This window comes from Oncorhynchus clarkii, chromosome 22 (assembly GCF_045791955.1).
Source record: "Oncorhynchus clarkii lewisi isolate Uvic-CL-2024 chromosome 22, UVic_Ocla_1.0, whole genome shotgun sequence".
Classification (NCBI taxonomy): Eukaryota; Metazoa; Chordata; class Actinopteri; order Salmoniformes; family Salmonidae; genus Oncorhynchus; species Oncorhynchus clarkii.
In genome coordinates this window covers 42,075,939-42,102,300 of record NC_092168.1, presented here as the reverse complement: position 1 = coordinate 42,102,300, position 26,362 = coordinate 42,075,939, and the positions used below count along the sequence as shown (strand labels likewise).

The 26,362-nt window shown below is 43.0% G+C and overlaps 1 protein-coding gene across 1 annotated transcript in view; it reads left to right on the top strand.

Annotated features, from left to right (window-relative positions):
- Window positions 1–26,362, top strand: part of LOC139380300 (contactin-associated protein-like 5) — a 109,997-nt gene that overhangs the window by 39,413 nt on the left and 44,222 nt on the right. Inside the window, exons 2-3 of the mRNA XM_071122887.1 lie at window positions 6,679–6,789; window positions 8,544–8,737. Coding sequence (XP_070978988.1) covers window positions 6,679–6,789; window positions 8,544–8,737 — 305 coding nt within the window. The remainder of the gene's footprint in view (window positions 1–6,678; window positions 6,790–8,543; window positions 8,738–26,362) is intronic.

Here is a 26,362-nt window from a genome sequence, read left to right as displayed (position 1 = left end):
TTATTATGGCCTGGGATCCTCTTCAGCAGCTACACGGTGATGATCCAGGAGTGATCACTGCTCTGTGGAAAAACAAAGAAGAGTTGTGGTGAAGGAGCTCTACCCTGCTCACTGCTCTTATTGGGGCCTGGCAGGCAGGGCTAGCTCCACCCTGCTCACTGCTCTTATTGGGGCCTGGCAGGCAGGGCTAGCTCCACCCTGCTCACTGCTCGTATTGGGGCCTGGCAGGCAGGGCTAGCTCCACCCTGCTCACTGCTCTTATTCACTGCTCTTATTGGGGCCTGGTAGGGAGGGCTAGTTCCACCCTGCTCACTGCTCTTATTGGGACCTGGCAGGCAGGGCTAGCTCCACCCTGCTCACTGCTCTTATTGGGGCCTGGCAGGCAGGGCTAGCTCCACCCTGCTCACTGCTCTTATTGGGGCCTGGCAGGCAGGGCTAGCTCCACCCTGCTCACTGCTCTTATTGGGGCCTGGCAGGCAGGGCTAGTTCTACCCTGCTCACTGCTCTTATCGGGACCTGGTAGGCAGGGCTAGCTCCACCCTGCTCACTGCTCTTTAAAAAATATATATTTCACCTTTATTTAACCAGGTAGGCCAGTTGAGAACAAGTTCTCATTTACAACTGCGACCTGGTCAAGATAAAGCAAAGCAGTGCGACAAAAACAACAACACAGAGTTACACATAGGATAAAAAAGCATACAGTCAATAACACAATAGAAAAATTCTATATACAGTGTGTGCAAATGAAGTAAGGAGGTAAGGCAATAAATATGCCAATAATGGCGAAGTAATGACAATTTAGCAATTTACACTGGTGTTATATATGTGCAGATGAGGATATGCAAGTAGAAATACTGGTGTACAAAAGAGCAGAAAAATAAAAAAAACTAATATGGGGATGAGGTAGGTAGTTGGTTGGATGGGCTATTTACAGATGGGCTGTGTACAGCCACAGCGATCGGTAAACTGCTCTAATAGTTGATGCTTAAAGTTAGTGAGGGAGATATAAGTCTCTAACTAACTGATTTTTGCAATTCGTTCCAGTCATTGGCAGCAGAGAACTGGAAGGAAAGGCGGCCAAAGGAGGTATTGGCATTGGGGATGGCCAGTGAAATATACCTGCTGGAGCACGTGCTACGGGTGGGTGTTGTTATGGTGACCAGTGAGCTGAGATAAGGCGGAGCTGTACCTAGCAAAGACTTATAGATGACCTGGAGCCAGTGGGTTTGGCAACAAATATGTAGCGAGGACCAGACGAGAGCATACAGGTCGCAGTGCTGGGTAGGATATAGGGCTTTAGTGACAAAGCGGATGGCACTGTGATAGACTGCATCCAATTTGCTGAGTAGAGTGTTGGAGGCTATTTTGTAAATGACATCACCAAAGTCAAGGATCGGTAGGATAGTCCGTTTTAACGAGGGTATGTTTGGCAGCATGAGTGAAAGAGGCTTTGTTACGAAATAGGAGGCCGATTCTGGATTTAATTTAGGACACCTAGGTATTAATATTTGTCCACATATTCTAAGTCAGATCCGTCCAGAGTAGTGATGCTAGTCGAGCGGGCGGGTGCGGGCAGCAATCGGTTGAAGAGCATGCATTTTGTTTTACTGGCATTTAAGAGCAGTTGGAGGCCCCTGAAAGAGTGTTGTATGGCGTTGAAGCTCATTTGGAGGTTTGTTAACACAATGTCCAAAGAAGGGCCAGATGTATACAGAATGGTGTCATCTGTGTAGAGGTGGATCAAAGAATGAACCACAGCAAGATCGACATCATTGGTACAGTGGGGAAAAAAATGATTTAGTCAGCCACCAATTGTGCAAGTACTCCCACTTAAAAAGATGAGAGAGGCCTGTAATTTTCATCATAGGTACACTTCAACTATGACATACAAAATGAGAAAAAAAATCCAGAAAATCACATTGTAGGATTTTTTATGAATTTATTTGCAAATTATGGTGGAAAATAAGTATTTGGTCAATAACAAAAACTATCTCAATACTTTGTTATATACCCTTTGTTGGCAATGACAGAGGTCAATTGTTTTCTGTAAGTCTTCACAAGGTTTTCACACACTGTTGCTGGTATTTTGGCCCATTCCTCCATGGAATTCCTCCATCTCCTCTAGAGCAGTGATGTTTTGGGGCTGTTGTTGGGCAACACGGACTTTCAACTCCCTTCAAAGATTTTCTATGGGGTTGAGATCTGGAGACTGGCTAGGCCACTCCAGGACCTTGAAATGTTTCTTACGAAGCCACTCCTTCGTTGCCCGGCCGGTGTATTTGGGATCATTGTCATGCTGAAAGACCCAGCCACGTTTATGCTTCAATGCCCTTGCTGATGGAAGGAGGTTTTCACTCAAAATCTCACGATATATGGCCCCATTCATTATTTCCTTTACACGGATCAGTCTTCCTGGTCCCTTTGCAGAAAAACAGCCCCAAGCATGATGTTTCCACCCCCATGCTTCACAGTAGGTATGGTGTTCTTTGAATGCAACACAGCATTCTTTGTCCTCCAAACACGACGAGTTTAGTTTTTACCAAAAAGTTATATTTTGGTTTCATCTGACCATATGACATTCTCCCAATCTTCTTCTGGATCATCCAAATGCTCTCTAGCAAACTTCAGATGGGCCTGGACATGTACTGGCTTAAGCAGGGGGACACGTCTGGCACTGCAGGATTTGAGTCCCTGGCGGCGTAGTGTGTTACTGATGGTAGGCTTTGTTACTTTGGTCCCAGCTCTCTGCAGGTCATTCACTAGGTCCCCCCGTGTGGTTCTGGGATTTTTGCTCACCGTTCTTGTGATCATTTTGACCCCACGGGGTGAGATCTTGCGTGGAGCCCCAGATCGAGGGAGATTATCAGTGGTCTTGTATGTCTTCCATTTCCTAATAATTGATCCCACAGTTGATTTATTCAAACCAAGCTGCTTACCTATTGCAGATTCAGTCTTCCCAGCCTGGTGCAGGTCTACAATTTTGTTTCTGGTGTCCTTTGACAGCTCTTTGGGCTTGGCCATAGTGGAGTTTGGAGTGTGACTGTTTGAGGTTGTGGACAGGTGTATTTTATACCGATAACAAGTTCAAATAGGTGCCATTAATATAGGTAACGAGTGGAGGTCAGAGCAGCCTCTTAAAGAAGAAGTTACAGGTCTGTGAGAGCCAGAAATCTTGCTTGTTTGTAGATGACCAAATACTTATTTTCCACCATAATTTGCAAATAAATTCATAAAAAATCCTACAATGTGATTTTCTGGATTTTTTTCTCTCATTTTGTCTGTCATAGTTGAAGTGTACCTATGATGAAACATTTTTAAGTGGGAGAACTTGCACAATTGGTGACTGACTAAATACTTTTTTGCCCCACTGTATATACAGAGAAAAGAGACGGCCCGAGAATTGAACCCCGTGGCACCCCCATAGAGACTGCCAGAGTTCCGGACAACAGGCCCTCCGATTTGACACACTAAACTCTATCTGAGAAGTAGTTAGTGAACCAGACGAAGCAGTCATTAGAGAAACCAAGGCTGTTGAGTCTGCCAATACGAATACGGTGATTGACAGAGCCAAAAGCCTTGGCCAGGTCGATGAAGATGGCTGCACAGTACTGTCTTTTATCGATGGTGGTTATGATATCGTTTAGGACCTTGAGCGTGGCTGAGGTGAGCCCATGACCAGCTGGGAAACCAGATTGCATAGCGGAGAAGGTATGGTGGGATTCGAAATGGTCAGTGATCTGTTTGTTCACTTGGCCTTCGAAGACTTTAGAAAGGCAGGGCAGGATGGATGTAGGTTTGTAACAGTTTGGGTTAGAGTGTTTCCCCATTTGAAGAGGGGGATGATTGGGGCCTGGCGGGCAGGGCAAGCTCAGCCTCGCTCACTGCTCTTTTTGGGGCCTGGCGGGCAGGGCTGTATCAGTGGAAGATGAGGCTGACACGTTCAGATCACTGGCCTCTTAATCTCCTTCTGCCTGTTGGAAGTACTCTAATCTCACACTGATGGATTAGGGGAACACGATTGACATACGGCCACATACACATACACACACAGGGCTGCCGATTGTGTTGTGAATTCTACTGTCCTCTTTGGAAGGGTCACTGCTTGAGTTAATGGACTGCTGGGGAGAGATTTATGGAGTGGATAAGTGAGGCAACCCCCCTATTTTAGCAATACATGGCTTTAGACCCCATAGTGTGCTGTACTTGCAGGCAAACATTATTTTCCACAAAATGGTGAACAGAAGTCAAGATGATAATTCCGTTTCAGTTACTATTCTTAAAGTAGCATTTTTCTTATTTCTTACTTCTTCTTTTTTCATGCTCTGTCTAACAAGCATGGTAGTAGATTCTAGTACAAGGGTGTCAACCTCCTTTTGCCCCATGTGCTGTATTCAGTCTTAATCAAGGTCCTGTCTGTAATAATTGTTAATATTTTGTAGCCATCAACATTTAAAAAAAATATTCCTCTATCCATATTTGTTTTTAATTTTGATGCTTTCTGACTGTCATTTCGGTGATTTTTAGTTAGCTGGACAGAGTCAATTATTTTAAGAGTGTATACATTTACAGTAACAGTCAAGAGTTAGGACACACCTACTTATTCAATGATGTTTCTTTATTTTTACTGTTTTCTACATTGTGGAATAATAGTGAAGACATCAAAACTATCAAATAACACATATGGAATCATGTTGTAACCAAAAAAGTGTTAAACAAATCAACATATATTTTATATTTGAGATCCTTCAAAGTAGCCACCCTTTGCCTTGATGACAGATTTGCACACTCTTGGCATTCTCTCAACCAGCTTCATGAGGTAGTCACCGGGAAATGCATTTCAATTCACTATTATTCTACAATGTAGAATGTGTGTCCAAACTTTTAACTGGTACTGTAGGTCCATTATTATTAATACACAGTTTCGATTTGGTTTTAGTCATTTTAGATTGTTTTCATTTTTACCTTAAAAAACAATGATATAATATATACAGTGGCTTGCGAAAGTATTCACCACCTTGGTATTTTTACTATTTTGTTGCCTTACAACCTGGAATTAAAATAGATTTTTGGGGGGTTTGTATCATTTGATTTACACAACATGTCTACCACTTTGAAGATGCAAAATATTTTTCATTGTGAAAGAAGACAAAAAAACTGAAAACTTGAGCATACATAACTTTTCATCCCCCCAAAGTCAATACTTTGTAGAGGCACCTTTTGCAGCAATTACAGCTGCAAGGTTCTTGATGTATGTCTCTATAAACTTGGCACATATAGCTACTGGGATTTTTGCCCATTCTTCAAAGCAACCCTGCTCCAGCTCCTTCAAGTTGGATGGGTTCCGCTGGTGTACATCAATCTTTAAGTCATACCACAGATTCTCAATTGGATTGATGTCTGGACTTTGACTAGGCCATTCCAAGACATTTAAATGTTTCCCCTTATATCACTTGAGTGTTGCTTTAGCAGTACGCTTAGGGTCATTGTCCTGCTGGAAGGTGAACCTCTGTCCCAGTCTCAAATCTCTGGAAGACTGAAACAGGTTTCCCTCAAGAATTTCCCTGTATTTAGCGCCATCCATCATTCTTTCAATTCTGACCAGTTTCCCCGTGCCTGCCGATGAAAAACATGGATGGTGTTCTCGGGGTATTGGGTTTGCGCCAGACATAGCGTTTTCCTAGATGGCCAAAAATATCAATTTTAGTCTCATCTGACCAGAGTGCCGCCTTCCATATGTTTGAGGAGTCTCCCACAAACACCAAACGTGTTTGCTCATTTTTTTCTTTTAGCAATGATTTTGTACTTGCCCCCTCTTCCATAAAGCCCAGCTCTTTGGAGTGCACGGCTTAAAGTGGTGCTATGGACAGATAATCCAATGTCCGCGTTGGAGCTGTTCAGCTCCTTCTGGGTTCTTTGGTCTCTTTGTTGCCTCTCTGATTAATGCAAACCTTGCCTGGTCTGTGAGTTTTGGTGGGCGGCCCTATCTTAGCAGGTTTGTTGGGGTGGCATATTCACCATATTTAAATGGGGCTCCGTGGGATATTCAAAGTTTCTGATATATTTTTATAACCCAACCCTGATCTGTACTTCTCTGCAACTTTGTCCCTGACCTGTTTGGAGCGCTCCTTGGTCTTCATGGTGCCGCTTGCTTGGTGGTGTTGCAGACTCTGGGGCCTTTCAGAACAGGTGTATATATACTAAGATCATGTGACAGATCATGTGACACTTAGATTGCACACAGGTGGACTTTATTTAACTAATTATGTGACTTCTGAAGGTAATTGTTTGCACCAGATCTTATTTAGGGGCTTTATAGCAAAGGGGGTGAATACATATGCACGCACCACTTTTCCGTAATGCAACAAAATTGGAAACACGTACGTACGTACTTATTTTCCACCATAATTTGCAAATAAATTCATTAATAATCCTACAATGTGATTTTCTGGATTTTTTTCCCTCATTTTGTCTGTCATAGTTGCAGTGTACCTATGATGAAAAGTACAGGCCTCTCTCATCTTTTTAAGTGGCAGAACTTGCACAATTGGTGGCTGACTAAATACTTTTTTGCCCCACTATATGATTTTTTACGTTTGCCACCCCTGCTCTATCAGATGATGCTGGTCCTAATATTATACCCAATCATGAACTAATGTACTCTCTATTTTACTCTTACAGATATCTGCAATGGCCCATTGGTATCCATGCTGCCCCGGGGCTCTTTTGTGAGCTCCTCTCAGTCCTCTGTCAGTTATGCTCCACACTTCTCCAAGATCAACAGAAGAGATGGTGAGTTACAATGGAAAGTTATATTTTTTTAATTTCATGTAATAGTCTTAACCCTGAATGCGCTATCCTTCAAACATATTAGGACTTTGTTCAGTAACTAGTTACCGACAAAACAAATACTTCCGTGTTAATATTGAGGAATAGAAATGCTCTCTCTTGTATACAAACCTTAAAATATTGAATCAATAATGCACTTTGTGAAATAAGCACCAGAGGTAGATAGATCTATGTACCCTGAAAAAAAATACATGGATAAGATAACTACAACATTTAAAAACAAATAAATATATATATATATATATATATATATATATATATATATATATATATATATGAACCTTTCAGTCAATATATCTATACCAGGTCGAGAGTCTCCTCTTTCAGATGCAGTTGGAACTGAGTTGATAGCCCATATCGCTCCATAGTTAGAGCTAAAAGTCAGATGGCACTATTTTTAAACATTAAATGTTACTATGAATATGTAATATGTAAAAAAATATATATGCTTATTTTGGCGAATTAAAACCATTTACTTGTGTTACAAAAAGGTAAATCAAATAAAAAGTGTTACTGATTTCAGAGCCGCCGGGTAGTTTTGTTGGCTGTAATACTAGGAGATCATATTCAAAAGATCTTCATCCAGGATTAGTTAACTATAATGTTATTATTGAATTAAGATGGAGATAGTTTATCTCCACCTCATGGGCATCTTAAAAAGAGAGGTTTTCAGATAAATCCGTGATGCGGTCCTGTTTGCACGTCAGCACCGTTTAGACAAATTTAAAAATGTTGCTCTTAGCCCTAACAACAAGGGTCACAGGTCAGTAAATTAATCTACATATAATTCTACTTTCTGTAACTAGATAATGATTTTCAATGACTTGGAGTGTGACCGACTCCAGGTTATTTGGACCTCGGCTACAGTACGTGTGTCTATAACAACCAGAATGATCCTGCTCTGTAAACGATGCTTCCTCAGTGGCTCAGAACCTGGTTTGATATGCTGCACTCATCTGCTCCCATGGTGGTGTGTCCCAGCCCTAAGCAGCTGAGTAATGAACCTTCCTGCCAGAGCTGACCTGTTTCTTCAGCTTGATAGCTGGGTGGCTTGTGGGGTCTGACTCTACTAATTGTACACAGCACTGCCATATCACACTTTCACATTAGTGTTTGGAAGTAGCTTATGTTTTTTTATTCACCAGTGTATGAAGTGCACTGATGCATCTGAAATGTTATTTAAGCCAAATGGTGTGTTTTCACAATCCATATATCTCCAGATAGAGGGGTTTAGTTCATACAGCATGATGGAGGGGGTTAGTTCATACAGCATGATGGATGGGGTTAGTTCATACAGCATGATGGAGGGGGTTAGTTCATACAGCATGATGGAGGGGTTTAGTTCATACAGCATGATGGAGGGGTTAGTTCATACAGCATGATGGAGGGGGTTAGTTCATACAGCATGATGGAGGGGGTTAGTTCATACAGCATGATAGAGGAGGTTAGTTCATGCAGCATGATGGAGGGGGTTAGTTCATATTGCACAACAATCACTTCACACACTATACAGAGGATCCTAGCGTACACATGATACTCTCCATGCAGACACCAATGCAATAATTTAGCAGCAATTACATTGCAGGTAGGCGAGGCCCACAGGGTAAAGGTTATCTTGACTCAAGACAGAACAATTCGATCCAAACTGTGCATTGACTGAATTCTAAAAGGAATGTTTCTCTCTCTGGTCTCCCGAGGAGTGGGAGGCTGGTCTCCCCAGGTGACAGATAGACATCCTTGGCTGCAGCTGGACCTCAGAGACAGGATAGAGGTGACGGCCGTCGCCACACAGGGGCGCTACGGAAGCTCAGACTGGGTCAGCGGCTACCTGCTCCTGTTCAGTGACACAGGCCGAGCCTGGAAGCAGTACCGACAGGAGGACGGGGTGGGGGTGAGTTGCATCATACTGTAGATTTACTGTTACTTGCGAGGGGGTCGATCAGCATTAATATGACATATTGATTGTGGCTTCAATCAATGTACAGTGCCTTGCGAAAGTATTCGGCCCCCTTGAACTTTGCAACCTTTTGCCGCATTTCAGGCTCGAGCTGTTTTACAAGGAGGAATGGGAAAAAATGTCAGTCTCTCGATGTGCAAAACTGATAGAGACATACCCCAAGCGACTTACAGCTGTAATCGCAGCAAAAGGTGGCGCTACAAAGTATTAACTTAAGGGGGCTGAATAATTTTGCACGCCCAATTTTTCAGTTTTTGATTTGTTAAAAAAGTTTGAAATATCCAATAAATGTTGTTCCACTTTATGATTGTGTCCCACTTGTTGATTCTTCACAAAAAAATACAGTTTTATATCTTTGTTTGAAGCCTGAAATGTGGCAAAAGGTCGCAAAGTTCAAAGGGGGCGAATACTTTCGCAATGCACTGTAATTGTCTCCATCATTTCCCAGATTTTTTGTAAAGAGAGCGAGAGAGAGAGAGAGATATTACAGTTGAAGTTTACATACACTTATGTTGGAGTCATTATAACTCGTTTTTCAACCACACCACAAATGTCTTGTTATCAAACCATAGTTTTGGCAAGTCGGTTAGGACATCTACTTTGTGCATGACACAAGTAAGTGTACAATGACCCAAAGCATACTTCCAAAGTTGTGGCAAAATGGCTTAAGGACAATAAAGTCAAGGTATTGGAGTGGCCATCACAAAGCCCTGACCTCAATCCCATAGAAAATTTGTGGGCAGAACTGAAAAAACGTGTGTGAGCAAGGCGGCCTACAAACCTGACTCAGTTACACCAACTCTGTCAGGAGGAATGGGCCAAAATTCACACACTTATTGAGGGAAGCTTGTGCAAAGCTACCCGAAACGTTTGACCCAAGTGAAACAATTTTAAAGGCAATGCTACCAAATACTAATTGAGTGTATGTATACTTCTGACCCACTGGGAATGTGATGAAAGAAATAAAAGCTGAAATAAATCATTCTCTCTACTATTATTCTGACATTTCACATTATTAAAATAAAGTGGTGATCGTAACTGACCTAAGACAGGGAATTTGTACTAGGATTAAATGTCAGGAATTGTGAAAAACAGTTTAAATGTATTTGGCTAAGGTGTATGTAAACATCTGACTTCAACTGTATATTTTTTATTTATTTTACCTTTATTTAACTAGGCAAGTCAGTTAAGGACAAATTCTAATTTTCAATGACGGCCTAGGAACAGTGGGTTAACTGCCTTGTTAAGGGGCATAACGACAGATTTGTACCTTGTCAGTTTGGGGATTTGATTTTGCAACCTTTCGGTTACTAGTCCAACGCTCTAACCACTAGGATACGCTGCCATCCCATATATGTATATATAACTCAGCAAAGAAAGAAACGTCCTCTCTCTGTCAACTGAGTTTATTTTCAGCAACCTTAACATGTGTAAATATTTGTAGGAACATAACTAGATTCAACAGTTGAGACATAAACTGAACAAATTCCACAGACATGTGACTAACAAATGTAATAATGTGTCCCTGAACAAAGGTGGGGTCAAAATCAAAAGTAACAGTCAGTATTAAGTACTGCATTAAGTACTGCAGTGCATCTCCTCCTCATGGACTGCACCAGATTTGCCAGTTCTTGCTGTGAGATGTTACCCTACTTTTCCACCAAGGCACCTGCAAGTTCCCAGACATTTCTGGGGGGGAATGGCCCTAGCAATCACCCTCCGATCCAACAGGTCCCAGACGTGCTCAATGGGATTGAGATCCGGGCTCTTCGCTGGCCATGGCAGAACACTGACATTCCTGTCTTGCAGGAAATCACACACAGAACGAGCAGTATGGCTGGTGGCATTGTCATGCTGGATGGTCATGTCAGGATGAGCCTGCAGGAAGGGTACCATATGAGGGAGGAGGATGTCTTCCCTGTAAAGCACAGCGTTGAGATTGCCAGCAATGACAACAAGCTCAGTCCAATGATGCTGTGACACACCGCCCCAGACCATGACCAACCCTCCACCTCCAAATCGATCCCGCTCCAGAGTATAGGCCTCGGTGTAACACTCATTCTTTCAACAATAAACGGGAATCCGACCACCCTTGGTGAGACAAAACCGCAACAATTCAGTGAAGAGCACTTTTTGCCAGTCCTGTCTGGTCCAGCGGCGGTGGGTTTGTGCCCATAGGCGACGATGTTGCCGGTGATGTCTGGTGAGGACCTGCCTTACAACAGGCCTACAAGCCTTCAGTCCAGCTTCTCTCAGCCTATTGCGGACAGTCTGAGCAGTGATGGAGGGATTGTGCGTTCCTGGTGTAACTCTGGCAGTTGTTGTTGCCATCCTGTACTTGTCCCGCAGGTGTGATGTTCGGATGTACCGATCCTGTGCAGCTGGTGTTACACGTAGTCTGCCACTGCGAGCACGATCAGCTGTCCGTCCTTTCTCCCTGTAGCTCTGTCTTAGGCGTCTCACAGTACGGACATTGCAATTCATTACCCTGGCCACATCTGCAGTCCTCATGCCTCTTTGCAGCGTGCCTAAGGCACGGTCATGCAAATGAGCAGGGACCCTGGGCATATTTCTTTTGACGTTTTTCAGAGTCAGTAAAAAGGCCTCTTTAGTGTCCTAAGTTTTCACAACTGTGACTTTAATTGCCTACCATCTGTAAGCTGTTAGTGTCTTAACGACCGTTCCATAGGTGCATGTTCATTAATTGTTTATGGTTCATTGAACAAGCATGGCAAACATTGTTTAAACCCTTTACAATGAAGATCTGTGAAGTTATTTGGATTTTTACGAATTATCGTTGAAAGATAGGGCCCTGAATAAGGGACGTTTCTTTTTTTTGCTGAGTTTATATATTTTTATTTTTTAAATATATTTAATTGTATTATTTTCCCCTAACCCTACCATCCCTCCCCTAATTGGAGTAAACTAATGGCCAACAACTCTTAGGCTTCTACTTCCAGCTTATACATATTATATGTATTTTACAAAGAGAGTATCTTTTGTTTGTTTTTTAGTCCCATCCTTCAGCTCCATTCAACCCCTCCTTTCTATCACTGAACACCATCCACTGTACACTTGTTTTCACTGCTGTGCTATTTCCTGAGGTAATGCCTTGGCTATAGCTCAATGGGTAATACAAGCGCGCAGGATAGCCGGGTTTCAACCCAGTCGGTCACATTAACTTTAAATGAATCAGTGGCGCAGCGGTCTAAGGCACCGCATCTCAGTGCTAGAGGAGACACTACAGACCCTGGTTCAATTTCAGGCTGTATCCCAACCAGCCGTGATTGGGAGTCCCATAGGAAGGCGCACATTGGCCCAGCTTCGCCCCGGTTATGGTTTGGCCAGGGTAGGCCGTCATTGTAAATAATAATTTTTTTCTTAACTGAATTGCGTTGTTAAATAAATAAATAAAACATTTAAAAATAAAACAAATTTACGTTCAGACTTTTCTTTTCACTTGGCACACTGGGATGAGAGAGTAACTCAGAGTAGGTCAAAGCTGCAAGGAAATTAGACATTAATTTGGGGGCTTTGTTTTGGAGTGTTTTTTCTTAACTCTGGTGTGTTTTCCCCATTGGTTGGATGGGTTTTGAGAAGGAGAGGAGGATGTAAGGAGTCTGCAATTGAGATTCTCCCATCTGCTCCTGAATATAGGCTATTCACATGGCAGAGGGGCTATTGCCCTGTTTCCTCACGCATGTTGTTGGAAGGAAGTCTCTAGATTTTGCTTGCCTGAAGTAGAGTACATTGTGATAAATTGCAGGCCACATGACTTGCCTAGAGAGTTCTCAGCTATACTTTTCGTGGCTGTTTATTTACCACCACAGACAGATGCTGGCATTAAGAACGCACTCAGTCAGCTGTATAAGGAAATGAGCAAACAGGAAACCACTCACCCAGAGGCGGCGCTCCTAGTGGCAGGAGACTTTAATGCGGGGAAACTTAAATCAGTTCTACCAAATCTATCAACATGTTAAATGTGCAACCAGAGGGAAAAAATTCTAGATCACCTGTACGCCACATACTGAGACCCGAACAAAGCTCTCCCTCGCCCTCCATTTGGTAAATCCGACCACAATTCTATCCTCCTGATTCCTACTTACAAGCAAAAATTAAAACAGGAAGCACCAGTGACTCTGTCTATAAAAAAAATTGTCAGATGAAGCAGATGCTAAACTACAGGACTGTTTTGCTATCACAGACTGGAACATGTTCCGGGATTCTTCCAATGGTATTGAAGAGTCCACCACATCAGTCATTTACTTCATCAATAAGTGCATCGAGGTCGTTGTCTCCACAGTGACTGTACGTACATACCCCAACCAGAAGCCATGGATTACAGGCAACATTCACACTGAGCTAAAGGGTAGAGCTGCTACTTTCAAGGTGCGGGACTCTAACCCACAAGCAACACTGAGGCATGGATGAGAGCATCAGCTGTTCTGGACGACTGTGTGATCACACTCTCCATAGCCGACGTGAGTAAGACCTTTCTTGCGACTAGTAATCCCGTATCCGGGAGCGTAATCATAGCCTCAAGCTCATTACCATAACGCAACGTTAACTATTCATGAAAATCGCAAATGAAATGAAAGAAATATATACACTCGCAAGCTTAGCCTTTTGTTAACAACACTGTCATCTCAAATTTTCAAAATATGCTTTTCAACCATAGCTACACAAGCATTTGTGTAAGAGTATTGATAGCCTAGCATAGCATTAAGCCTAGCATTCAGCAGGCAACATTTTCACAAAAACAAGAAAAGCATTCAAATAAAATCATTTACCTTTGAAGAACTTTGGATGTTTTCAATGAGGAGACTCTCAGTTAGATAGCAAATGTTTGTTTTTTCCAAAATGATTATTTGTGTAGGAGAAATCGCTCCGTTTTGTTCATCACGTTTGGCTAAGAAAAAAACCCGAAAATTCAGTCACTACAACGCCTAACTTTTTTCCAAATTAACTCCATAATATCGACAGAAACATGGCAAACGTTGTATAGAATCAATCCTCAAGGTGTTTTTCACATATCTATTCGATGATAAATCATTAGTGGCAGTTGGGTTTCTCCTCAGTAGCAAACGGAAAAGTACTGCAGCTGGAGATTACGCAATAATTGCGAAGGAGGACACCAAGCGACCACCTGGTAAATGTAGTGTCTTATGGTCAATCTTCCAATGATATGCCTACAAATATGTCACAATGCTGCAGACACCTTGGGGAAACGACAGAAAGTCTAAGCTCATTCGTGGCCCATTCACAGCCATATAAGGAGTCATTGGAACACAGCGCCTTCAAAATCTGGGGCACTTCCTGTTTGAAATTTCATCTTGGTTTCGCCTGTAGCATCAGTTCTGTGGCACTCACAGACAATATCTTTGCAGTTTTGGAAACATCAGAGTGTTTTCTTTCCAAAGCTGTCAATTATATGCATAGTCGAGCATCTTTTCGTGACAAAATATTGCGCTTAAAACGGGAATGTTTTTTATCCAATAATGAAATACCGCCCCCAGAGTTCCAAGAGGTTTTAACAGGTCAACATACACAAGGCTGCGGGGCCAGACGGATTACCAGGACGTGTGCTCCGGATGTGTGCTGACCATCTGGCAGGTGTCTTCACTGACATTTTCCACATGTCCCTGATTGAGTCTGTAATACCAACACTTTTCAAGCAGACCACCATAGTCCCTGTGCCCAAGAACACTGAGGCAACCTGCCTAAATGACAACAGACGCGTAGCACTCACGTCCGTAGCCAAGAAGTGCTTTGAAAGGTTGGTAATGGCTCACATCAACACCATTATCTCAGAAAACCTAGACCGACTCCAACTTGCATACCGCCCAAACAGATCCACAGATGATGCAATCTCTATTGCACTCCACACTGCCCTTTCCCACCTGGACAAAAGGAACACTTATGTGAGAATGCTATTCTTTGATTACAGCTCAGCGTTCAACACCCTCGTACCCTCAAAGCTCATCACTAAGCTAAGGATCCTGGGACTAAACACCTCCCTCTGCAACTGGATCATGGACTTCCTGATGGGCCGCCCCCATGTGGTGAGGGTAGGTAGCAACACATCTGCCATGCTGATCCTCAACACTGGAGCTCCACAGGGGTCCGTGCTCAGTCCCCTCCTGTACTCCCTGTTCACCCACGACTGCATGGCCAGGCACGACTCCAACACCATCATTAAGTTTGCAGACGACACAACACTGGTAGGCCTGATCACAGACAACGACGAGACAGCCTATAGGGAGGAGGTCAGAGACCTGGCCGTGTGGTGCCAGAATAAGAACCTATCCCTCAACATAGCCAAGACTAAGGAGATGATTGTGGACTACAGGAAAAGGAGGACTGAGCATGCCCCCATTCTCCTCGATGGGGCTGTAGTGGAGCAGGTTGAGAGCTTGAAGTTCCTCGGTGACCACATCAACAACAAACTAGAATGGTCCAAACACACCAACACAGTCGTGAAGACGACGAAGCCTATACCCCATCAGGAAACTAAAAAGATTTTGCATGGGTCCTGAGATCCTCAAAAGGTTCTACAGCTGCAACATCGAGAGCATTCTGACCGGTTGCATCACTGCCTGGTACGGCAATTGCTCGGCCTCTGACCGCAAGGCACTACAGAGGGTAGTGCGTACGGCCCAGTACAACACTGGAGCTAAGCTGCATGCCGTCCAGGACCTCTACACCAGGTGGTGTCAGAGGAAGGCCCTAAAAATTGTCAAAGATCCCAGCCACCCCAGTCATAGACTGTTCTCTCTACTACCGCATGGCAAGCGGTACCGGAGTGCCAAGTCTAGGACAAAAAGGCTTCTCAACAGTTTTTACCCCCAAGCCATAACTCCTGAACAGGATATCAAATGGCTACCCGGACTATTTGCATTGTGTGCCCCCCACCCCCCAAAACCCTCTTTGTTTACGCTGTTGCTTCTCTCTGTTTATCATATATGCATAGTCACTTTAACCATATCTACATGAACATACTACCTCAATCAGCCTGACTAACTGGTGTCTATATGTAGCCTCGCTACTTTTATAGCCTCGCTACTGTATATAGCCTGTCTTTTTACTGTTGTTTTATTTCTTTACTTACCTGTTCACCTGACACCTTTTTTGCACTATTGGTTAGAGCCTGTAAGTAAGCATTTCACTGTTGTATTTGGCGCACGTGACAAATAAACTTTGATTTTATTTGAAGACCAAAGCAAAAGTAATATGATGTTTGGGACAAGTCATGCTTTTTGATAATCATAGATGGATTCATATTTCTCCAAAAAATAAATTAGTCACATGACCACATGGTTTTGTTCAGGCATTTTAGTTCGCTTCACATTTGGCAATGTGAAACCAAAAGGACAAAATGAATAAAATGCAGATAATCAAGTTCTGATTTGAACTCTCAGAAAAAGGTGTGAAAACGCCCTTTTTGTCCTTAGCCTCTGGGGTGTTTGAGAGCGAGCAGAAGGTTAAACCTCTTTGTCTTTGTTCTGCTCTCATCAGAGATGCTACGCTTTGTGGGGAAAACCATTAGGAGGATTCAGACTGTAACTTGCTTTTTATCTCATTGCTTAAAATCCTTGTGAAGGAGACATTTTGTTAAGTTTGACGGTAGTGTGGGATGAAGTGTGGCTGTACTCTACTCACTGACTCACTGCACATTCATCCTATTCGCCCTCTAATATGATTGTATCGCTAGTGCTTGGTTAGCACGTGTACATAATTGAGTTAACAACAAAAAATAAACTGTTCATGATGTTTTATTGGACATACATTATTTAAAACCTTTTGTGTTCACTCCATTTATGTCAAATACAACTCAACATTCTTGCATTTTCTGCCATTCAGAATATTTCTTAAGATGTCTCGGGGACAAATGTGTTTGCACATTAGCAATTCTCAAGAGTTTCTATCACATGGTGTATAATTTACAGTAGTTGAAGTTACAAGTGCAGACAGCATGTCCAGTCCACTATGGCAATATCTATTGAATTATTTATTATCTTCTATGTCTTTAAAAATACATTATTTACACTCATGTGGGATAATGTTGAAGTAATGGTGTAGTGTATGAACCATCCTTGACATGCTCCCACTACCCCGGCGTTATCAGCACCATGCTCCCACTACCCCGGCGTTACCAGCACCATGCTCCCACTACCCTGGCGTTACCAGCACCATGCTCCCACTACCCTGGCGTTACCAGCATCATGCTCCCACTACCCTGGCGTTACCAGCATCATGCTCCCACTACCCTGGCGTTACCAGCATCATGCTCCCACTACCCTGGCGTTACCAGCACCATGCTCCCACTACCCTGGCGTTACCAGCACCATGCTCCCACTACCCTGGCGTTACCAGCACCATGCTCCCACTACCCTGGTGTTGCCAGCATCATGCTCCCACTACCCTGGCGTTACCAGCACCATGTTCCCACTACCCTGGTGTTACCAGCGAAATGGGCTACAAAGGGTGTGTGGTGTTAATTGGAATGATTCTTCAGTACGTTACAGTAAGTTGCTGTAGAGGGAGTTACAGTATGTGGCTGTAGAGGGAGTTACAGTAAGTGGCTGTAGAGTGAGTTATAGTAAGTGTCTGTCGGGAGTTACAGTAAGTGTCTGTCGAGGGAGTTACTGTAAGTGGCTGTCGAGGGAGTTACTGTAAGTGGCTGTCGAGGGAGTTACTGTAAGTGGCTGTCGAGGGAGTTACAGTAAGTGGCTGTCGAGGGAGTTACAGTAAGTGGCTGTCGAGGGAGTTACAGTAAGTGGCTGTCGAGGGAGTTACAGTAAGTGGCTGTCGAGGGAGTTACAGTAAGTGTCTGTCGAGGGAGTTACAGTAAGTGGCTGTAGAGAGAGTTACATAAAGTGGCTGTCGGGAGTTACAGTTAGTGGCTTTCCGGAGTTACAGTAAGTGGCTGTCGAGGGAGTTACAGTAAGTGGCTGTCTAGGGAGTTACAGTAAGTGGCTGTCTAGGGAGTTACAGTAAGTGACTGTCGGGAGTTACAGTAAGTGTCTGTAGAGTGAGTTACAGTAAGTGGCTGTCGGGAGTTACAGTAAGTGGCTGTCGAGGGAGTTACAGTAAGTGACTGTCGGGAGTTACAGTAAGTGTCTGTAGAGTGAGTTACAGTAAGTGTCTGTAGAGTGAGTTACAGTAAGTGACTGTCGGGAGTTACAGTAAGTGACTGTAGAGGGAGTTACATGAAGTGGCTGTCGGGAGTTACAGTAAGTGACTGTAGAGGGAGTTACATGAAGTGGCTGTCGGGAGTTACAGTAAGTGACTGTCAAGGGAGTTACAGTAAGTGGCTGTCGGGAGTTACAGTAAGTGACTGTAGAGGGAATTACATGAAGTGGCTGTCGGGAGTTACAGTAAGTGATGGTCGAGGGCGTTACAGTAAGTGACTGTCTAGGAAGTTACAGTAAGTGGCTGTCTAGGGAGTTACAGTAAGTGACTGTCTAGGAAGTTACAGTAAGTGGCTGTCTAGGGAGTTACAGTAAGTGGCTGTCGAGGGAGTTACAGTAAGTGGCTGTCGGGAGTTACAGTTAGTGGCTTTCGGGAGTTACAGTAAGTGGCTGTCGAGGGAGTTACAGTAAGTGTCTGTCGAGGGAGTTACAGTAAGTGACTGTCAGGAGTTTCAGTAAGTGTCTGTAGAGTGAGTTACAGTAAGTGGCTGTCGAGGGAGTTACAGTAAGTGACTGTCGGGAGTTACAGTAAGTGACTGTCGAGGGAGTTACAGTAAGTGTCTGTCGAGGGAGTTACAGTAAGTGTCTGTCGAGGGAGTTACAGTAAGTGACTGTCGAGGGAGTTACAGTAAGTGACTGTCGGGAGTTACATGAAGTGGCTGTCGGGAGTTACAGTAAGTGACTGTTAAGGGAGTTACATGAAGTGGCTGTCGGGAGTTACAGTAAGTGACTGTCGAGGGAGTTACAGTAAGTGACTGTCTAGGGAGTTACAGTAAGTGGCTGTCTAGGGAGTTACAGTAAGTGACTGTCTAGGAAGTTACAGTAAGTAGCTGTCTAGGGAGTTACAGTAAGTGACTGTCGGGAGTTACAGTAAGTGACTGTCGAGGGAGTTACAGTAAGTGTCTGTCGAGGGAGTTACAGTAAGTGTCTGTCGAGGGAGTTACAGTAAGTGACTGTCGGGAGTTACATGAAGTGGCTGTCGGGAGTTACAGTAAGTGACTGTTAAGGGAGTTACATGAAGTGGCTGTCGGGAGTTACAGTAAGTGACTGTCGAGGGAGTTACAGTAAGTGACTGTCTAGGGAGTTACAGTAAGTGGCTGTCTAGGGAGTTACAGTAAGTGACTGTCTAGGAAGTTACAGTAAGTAGCTGTCTAGGGAGTTAAAGTAAGTGGCTGTCGAGGGAGTTACAGTAAGTGGCTGTAGAGTGAGTTACATGAATTGGATGTGGAGCCAATAGAATTAGAACGAGAGCTCCGTCACATGCTGGGGCTCCTGAGGGGCGCAGCGGTCTAAGGCATTCCATCTCAGTGCTAGAGGCGTTACTACAGACAGGTCTGATTCCAGGCTGTATCACAACCGGCCGTGATTGGGAGTGCCAATGGGCGGCGCACAATTGTCCCAGCGTTGTCCGGGTTTGGCCGGTGTAGGCCGTCATTGTAGATAAGAATGTGTTCTTAACTGACTTGCCTAGTTAAATAAACGTTTAAATAAATAAGAAATTATGATAAATGCGCGGAATACAACAGACCTTACCGTGAAATGCTTACTTTACAAGCACTTAACCAACACTGCAGGTCAAGAAATAGAGTCAAGAAAAGATTTACAAAATTGACTAAAGTAAAAAATTTTATGAAAAGTAACATAATAAAATAACAATAACAAGGCTATATACAGGGGTTACCGGTACCTAGTCAATGTGCGGGAGTACAGAGTAGTCGAGGTAATTTGTACATGTAGGTAGGGGTAAAGTAACTATGCACAGATAATTAACAGTAAGTAGCAGCAGTGTAAAAACAAAGGGGGGTGATGTGGATGTAAATAGTCTGGGTGGCCATTTGATTAATTGTTCAGCAGTCTTTTATGGCTTGGGGGTAGAAGCTGTTAAGGAGCCTTTTGCATCTGCCTTGGCACTCTGGTACCTCTTGCCTTGTGCTAGCAGAGAGAACAATCTATGACTTGAGTGAGTGGAGTCTCTGACAATTCTTTGGTGCCTTCCTCTGACACCGCCTAGTATATAGGTCTTGGATGGCAGGAAGCTTGGCCCCAGTGATGTACTGGACCGTACGCACCACCCACTGTAGCACCTTACGGTCGGATGCCGAGCAGTTGCCATACCAGGCGGTGATGCAACCGATCAGGATGCTCTCGATGGTGCAGCTGTAGAACTTTTTGAGGATCTGCGGACCCATGCCAAATCTTTTCAGTCTCCTGAGGGGGAAAAGGTGTTGTCATGCCCTCTTCACAACTGTCTTGTTGTGTTTGGACCATGATAGTTTGTTGGTGATGTTGGACACCAAGGAACTTGAAACTCTCAACCAGCTCCACTACAGCCCCGTATACGTTAATGGGGGCCTGTTTGGCCCTCCTTTTCCTGTAGTCCACGATCAGCTCCTTTTTCTTGCTCACATTGAAGGAGAGGTTGTTGTCCTGGAACCACACTGCCAGCTCTCTGACCTCCTCCCTATAGGCTGTTTCATAGTTGTTGAGCATCAGAGCTTGTGTAGTAGGATTCAATATTAGTCCTGTATTGATGCTTTGCCTGTTTCATAGTTTGTCTGAGGCCATAGCGGGATTTCTTATAAGCGTCCGGATAAGTGTCCGGCTCCTTGAAAGTGGCAGCTCTAGCCTTTAGCTCGTTGAAGATGTTGCCTGTAATCAATGGCTTCTGGTTGGGATATGTACGTACGGTCACTGTGGGGGCGACGTCGTCAATGCACTTGTTGATGAAGCTGGTGACTGAGCTGGTATACTCCTCAATACCATTGGATGAATCAAGGAACATATTCTAGTCTGTGCTAGCAAAATAGATGATAACTGTTCCATTTATTTTATGAAAGCTATAGCTTTTTAGCCATCAAACCTACCTCTCTACTCTTGTTGTAATTTCAATGTGCTGCTTTGAAATCAGTCAAATAGTTAATGATTTTTCAGTTAGTTAATTGAAAACAAAGAACATGCCAGTTGCCTGGTGTCAATCAACAAGACACAGAGGAGACAACATCTGCTGAATAGTCATGCCATTCACTTCTTTGTTAATGTAAGAAGACAAAAGGTGTCATTTGCTTTTGAAACCTGCCTACAGAAACAGAAGTGGTAGCTAATTAGTGAGACATCCCTAATAAAGCGAACCAGAGGTGGGCGACCACAGTTTGACACTGTACGCCACACAGAGAATTGACATCTGTCTGGGAAGGGAAGTTGGAAGGTAATGGCCTGCTGATGGCGGTGCCAGCTGAGAGGGCTAACGAGAACACCAGCTGCCTGCATCTGCCAGGTTGCAGCAACTCTGCACCTGTAAGTTTACATGGTATTATGTGCTGCGTATGAAAATAGCAGTTTTGTTGCACATTGACATAGGCACTTTCTCAACACTCTCAATCTCTCCGTTCTCTCACTCTCTGTGACACACACATAATAACGTGCATGCACTGCAGATACGCACATATGCACGCACACAACCACATCAACACCCACAGCCACAGTTCATTCCTTTTATCTCTGCCCTGTGCCAGACCAGGTCACAAGGGCAACATGATTATCTATTCTTGCAACTCTCAGCTGTCGTTGTCTTTTAGAGTCACACAGCCAGGCCAGCACTGCAATGGCACAACACGGAGTATAGTTCTTAAAGTTAGGAACAACAGGATGGCACTCATGAACCAGCTGCTATTGATCCAATTAGAAAAAGTCAGGGAGAAAAGAAAATTACTGACTGTGAGTGAGTGAGTGACCTGTGGTGTGTTGGAAATTAGTTCACTTTTGGTTTTTGTGTTTCCAATCAGTTCATTTGAGGATGTAAGCTCAGTACAGTCTTTGGTTTTCAGAGAAAATGTATGCGATCTGCATCAAATGTGCATAACATCATAAAGCTATGTGTGCAGTTCCAATGTTAATGTATGTTCACGTAAACCCCTCTGAGCTTGTTAAGAAAGTAGAATTGTTCCATCAATTTGCCAATTGTTCTACCCCTGGAGTGAAACAGTGTGTAGAACACAATCTAATGAGCTTGGTGTGTTGTGCTGTTGAAAACACACTGTTACAGCTGCTCTACAGTAATGAGGGGATATAAACCTTATTCAGATATCATCTCTACGATCCTTCGGGAAGAGGCTGTTGAGGTGCTGTTGTTTTTGTCTCCTTCTTTACTTCCTGCCGTATATACACCCTTCCTTTTGCCCTCAGAACAGCCTCAATTTGTCGGGCATGGACTCTACAAGATGTTCGAAAGTGTTCCACAGGGATGCTGGCCAATGTTGACTCCAATGCTTCCCACAGTTGTGTCAAGTTGGTTGGATGTCCTTTAGGTGGTGGACTATTCTTGATGCACACGGGTAACTGTTAAGCGTGAAAAACCCAGCAGCGTTGCAATTCTTGACACAAACCGGTACGCCCGTCACCTACTACCATATCTCGTTCAAAGGCACTTAAATATTTTGTTTTGCCCATTCACTCTCTAAATGGCACACATACACAATCCATGTCTCAATTGTCCCACGGCTTGAAAATCCTTCTTAATCTACACCGATTGAAGTGGATTTAACAAGTGACATCAATAAGAGATCATAGCTTTCACCTGGATTCACCTGGTCAGCGTACAGTATGTCATAGAAAGAGCAGCTGTTCTTAATGTTTTGTGTTCTCAGTATATTTTTAATCATTGATTGACATGCCTGTTAGCTATGAATATTAAGTCAACATTCGGTGAAAAAGAGCCACCCGGCTCTATGTATTTTACTGGTTTGTGACCCACTGACACACAGCCTGCTATAAACAACAACACACACTGGAAATGAACCGAACAGCGCCCTCGGCAGAGGGATTCTGTAAGATTTGGGTAATTAGAGTAAATTGCCCTTGTGCCATATCTTCTCTATATTCTAAATATTTGGTTAACAGAATGGGATAAGTCTTCTGTGTACCCTACAGAATGTTGAGTAAATTACAAGAAGCTTGATGAGCTACTGTGTAGTTATTTGATCGGTGTAACTCTGTGCAATGTGTGATTTTAAAATATAGGCTGATTCGATAATACAAGAACCCATTACAATATGAAGATTATCAGGGGGATATATACAGTACCAGTCAAAAGTTTGGACACCTACTCATTCAAGGGTTTTTCTTTATTTTTACTATTTTCTACATTGTAGAATACTAGTGAAGACATCAACACTATGAAATAACACATATGGTATCATGTCATAACCGAAAAGGTTTTAAGCAAATCAAAATATATTTGAGATTCTTTAAAGTAGCTACCCTTTTCCTTGATGACAGCTTTGCACAATCTTGGCATTCTGTCAACCAACTTCATTAGGTAGTCACCTGGAATGCATTTAAATTAACAGGTGTGTGGAATTTATTTCTTCAATGTGTTTGAGCCAATCAGTTGTGTTCTGACAAGGTAGGGGTGGTATACAGAAGATAGCTCTATTTGGTAAAAGACCAAGTCCATATAATGGCAAGAGGTCAAATAAGCTGAGAGAAACAACAGTCCGTCATTACTTTAAGACATGAAGGTCAGTCAATTCGGAACATTTCAAGAACTTTGAAAGTTTCTTCAAGAGCAGTCGTAAAAACCGTTAAGCGCTATGATGAAACTGGCTCTCATGATGAACGCCACAGGAAAGAAAGACCCAGAGATACCTCTGCTGCAGAGGATACAGTTTGTTAAAGTTAACTGAACCTCAGATTGGAGCCCAAATAAATGTTTCTCAGAGTTCAAGTAACAGACACATCTCAACATCAACTGTTCAGAGGAGACTGTGAATCAGGCCTTCATGTTCCAATTGCTGCAAAGAAATCACTACTAAAGGACACCAATAAGAAGAAGATACTTGCTTGGGCCAAGAAACATGAGCAATGGACATTAGACCGGTGGAAATCTGTCCTTTGGTCTGATGAGTCCAAATGTTATATTTTTGGTTCCAACCGCCGTGTCTTCGTGAGAAGCAAAGTAGGTGAGCGGATGATGTCCGTATCTGAAGCATGGAGGAGGTGTGGGGGTGCTTTGCTGGTGATGCTGTCTGTGATTTATTTCAAATTCAAGGCACACTTAACCAGCATGGTTACCACAGGATTTTGCAGCAATACGCCATCCCATTTGGTTTGCGCTTAGTGGGACTATCGTTTGTTTTTCAACAGGACAATGACCCAACACACTGTTTGTGTAAGGGTTATTTGACCAAGAAGGAGAGTGATGGAGTGCTGCATCAGATGACCTGGCCTCCACAATCACCCAACCTTAACCCAATTGAGATGGTTTAGGATGAGTTGGACCACATAATCAAGGAAAAGCATCTAACAAGTTCTCAGCATTTGTAGTAAATCCTCCAATACTGTTGGAAAAGCATTCCAGGTGAAACTGGTTGAGAGAATGCCAAGAGTGTGCAAAGCTGTCATCAAGGCAAAGGGTGGCTACTTTGAAGAATATAAAATATATTTTGATTTAACACTTTTTTTTGATTACTACATGATTCCATATGTGTTATTTAATTGTCTTCACTATTATATCTACAATGTAGAACATAGTAAAAATAAAGAAAAGGATATCTTGTGTTTTGAATGAGTAGGTGTGTCCAAACTTTTGACTGATACTGTACATGTACTTGATCCCCAATTAATGTTGATTTCCTGGCATTCAAGCCTTCAATAGGGATGTTTCACATTGGAGTGTATGTACTCTTAGCTGACGTACGTGACGTTAGGGACCTTGTCTTGAGAGAGGAAGAGTAGAGTCGTAATGAACGGGGAGGGAGGCCATCGGTTCAGGGTGGATACAGGATATAAATAATGAAGTCACTGTGGGGTTAGGAGCTGTTTATGTGGACAGTGACTAACATGAAGCTCTGGTCCAAGCTTTTGTCCTCTCAAGAGTTCCAGATATTTTGGTTTACATCTGCACAATAATTGGACAGAACCTCTAACCTGGAAAAGAACATGTAATCTTGGAGTGCTGTGTCGATCTACATAGGAAATGGATATATTGACACCTTATGAAGTACAACTCAACTATTGATTGCAATCAAGGGAATAATTTAATGTCCAGTCAAACTACCTTTGGGAAATAAGAGATTTAATTGTTTTGACTGGATGAGCACAGTTTCAGCTGTTTTCCCTTGAAAAAAATAGGAATTATTTCAGGGTCCATCCGTTTGTTGCTTCCTCACAGGTATTATATAAATACTGAAAAACAAAAGGTCTACACACTGTTCCTCCCTGGAAAGCAATTATCTGGAATTGCAATAAAGAGGAGACATTTATTTGTCATCAAATACCATTTCACTATTTCTTCTAAACTCTGGCTTTATCCTGGTCGATATTCTGTGCAGAAAACCTAAACTATTATAGGTTGAGCTACTGTAGTAGCTACTGTACTCTACTGCCTGCCTGAAGGATATAAGGGTTAGTTTAGCTGATTTTTCTTTCTAATAATAGTAGGCCTGTGTTTGGTGGTTATTGTGGTAAATTGCTGTAATCATCTCATGGATATTGAGAAATATATTTTTCTCAGTAATGAATATAGATGCCATATTTTGGTGAAGCAAACAATTTTCTAATTTAATTAGCTAAATGAGTTACTTTACATTGTGGAGGATATGCATTGCAGTAGCCTGCATGGTCTGAATGGATGAGTAAACCCTAGCGAGTTTCCAAATGCTTATCCTGCATAGACATGAGTTACAATGCATTTGTAAGTGCTTAGCTTGCACCTCTTCTAAAATACTGTCACCAGGCTCCACTTAAATGGACTCAGAAAAGCATGTGCATAAATCACAATAACAGCCTAAATAGTTGACTTGCAGGACTGTCTCTTTGTCTACCAAGAGACCAGTCTTTGTGTACTCTCCTTCAGAGATGTGACACTCCACCTCCATTCTACTGCATGCATTCCGTGTGTGTAATTTGTGCCTCTTATACTACCTCCCCATGTGCTTTTGTGTTTTCAACTGCAGGGAGAAGTGAATTAATGACCCTGTTGGACTATTCACAAAGTCTGGAGCCCTGGTGTCTACAATCCATCTTTCCTTTACTCTGTGATGCACATCATTATCCATTTAGTTCGTCACCTGCCTTAAATCCGTTATGACGGTCGCTTGTGATCTGTCATCCCAGTTTCTTTTATATTTTTTTCTCTACTCTCTCGTTCTCTTTCACTCCGTTCATCACCCTCAGCCTCCCAATACAGGTTGTTGATGCAGTGGAGGTTACAGGGATAGGGGGATGGAAATGAAGAAGAATAATGACATCTCACATTCTCAGAGAAAGGCCATTTTTATCTCCCTGGGAGAAGACGATATGTGGTACCATTTTTTTTCTTCTTCACAGTCACTACTTGCCACAGTGCCCATACCCCCCCCCCCCCCCCCCC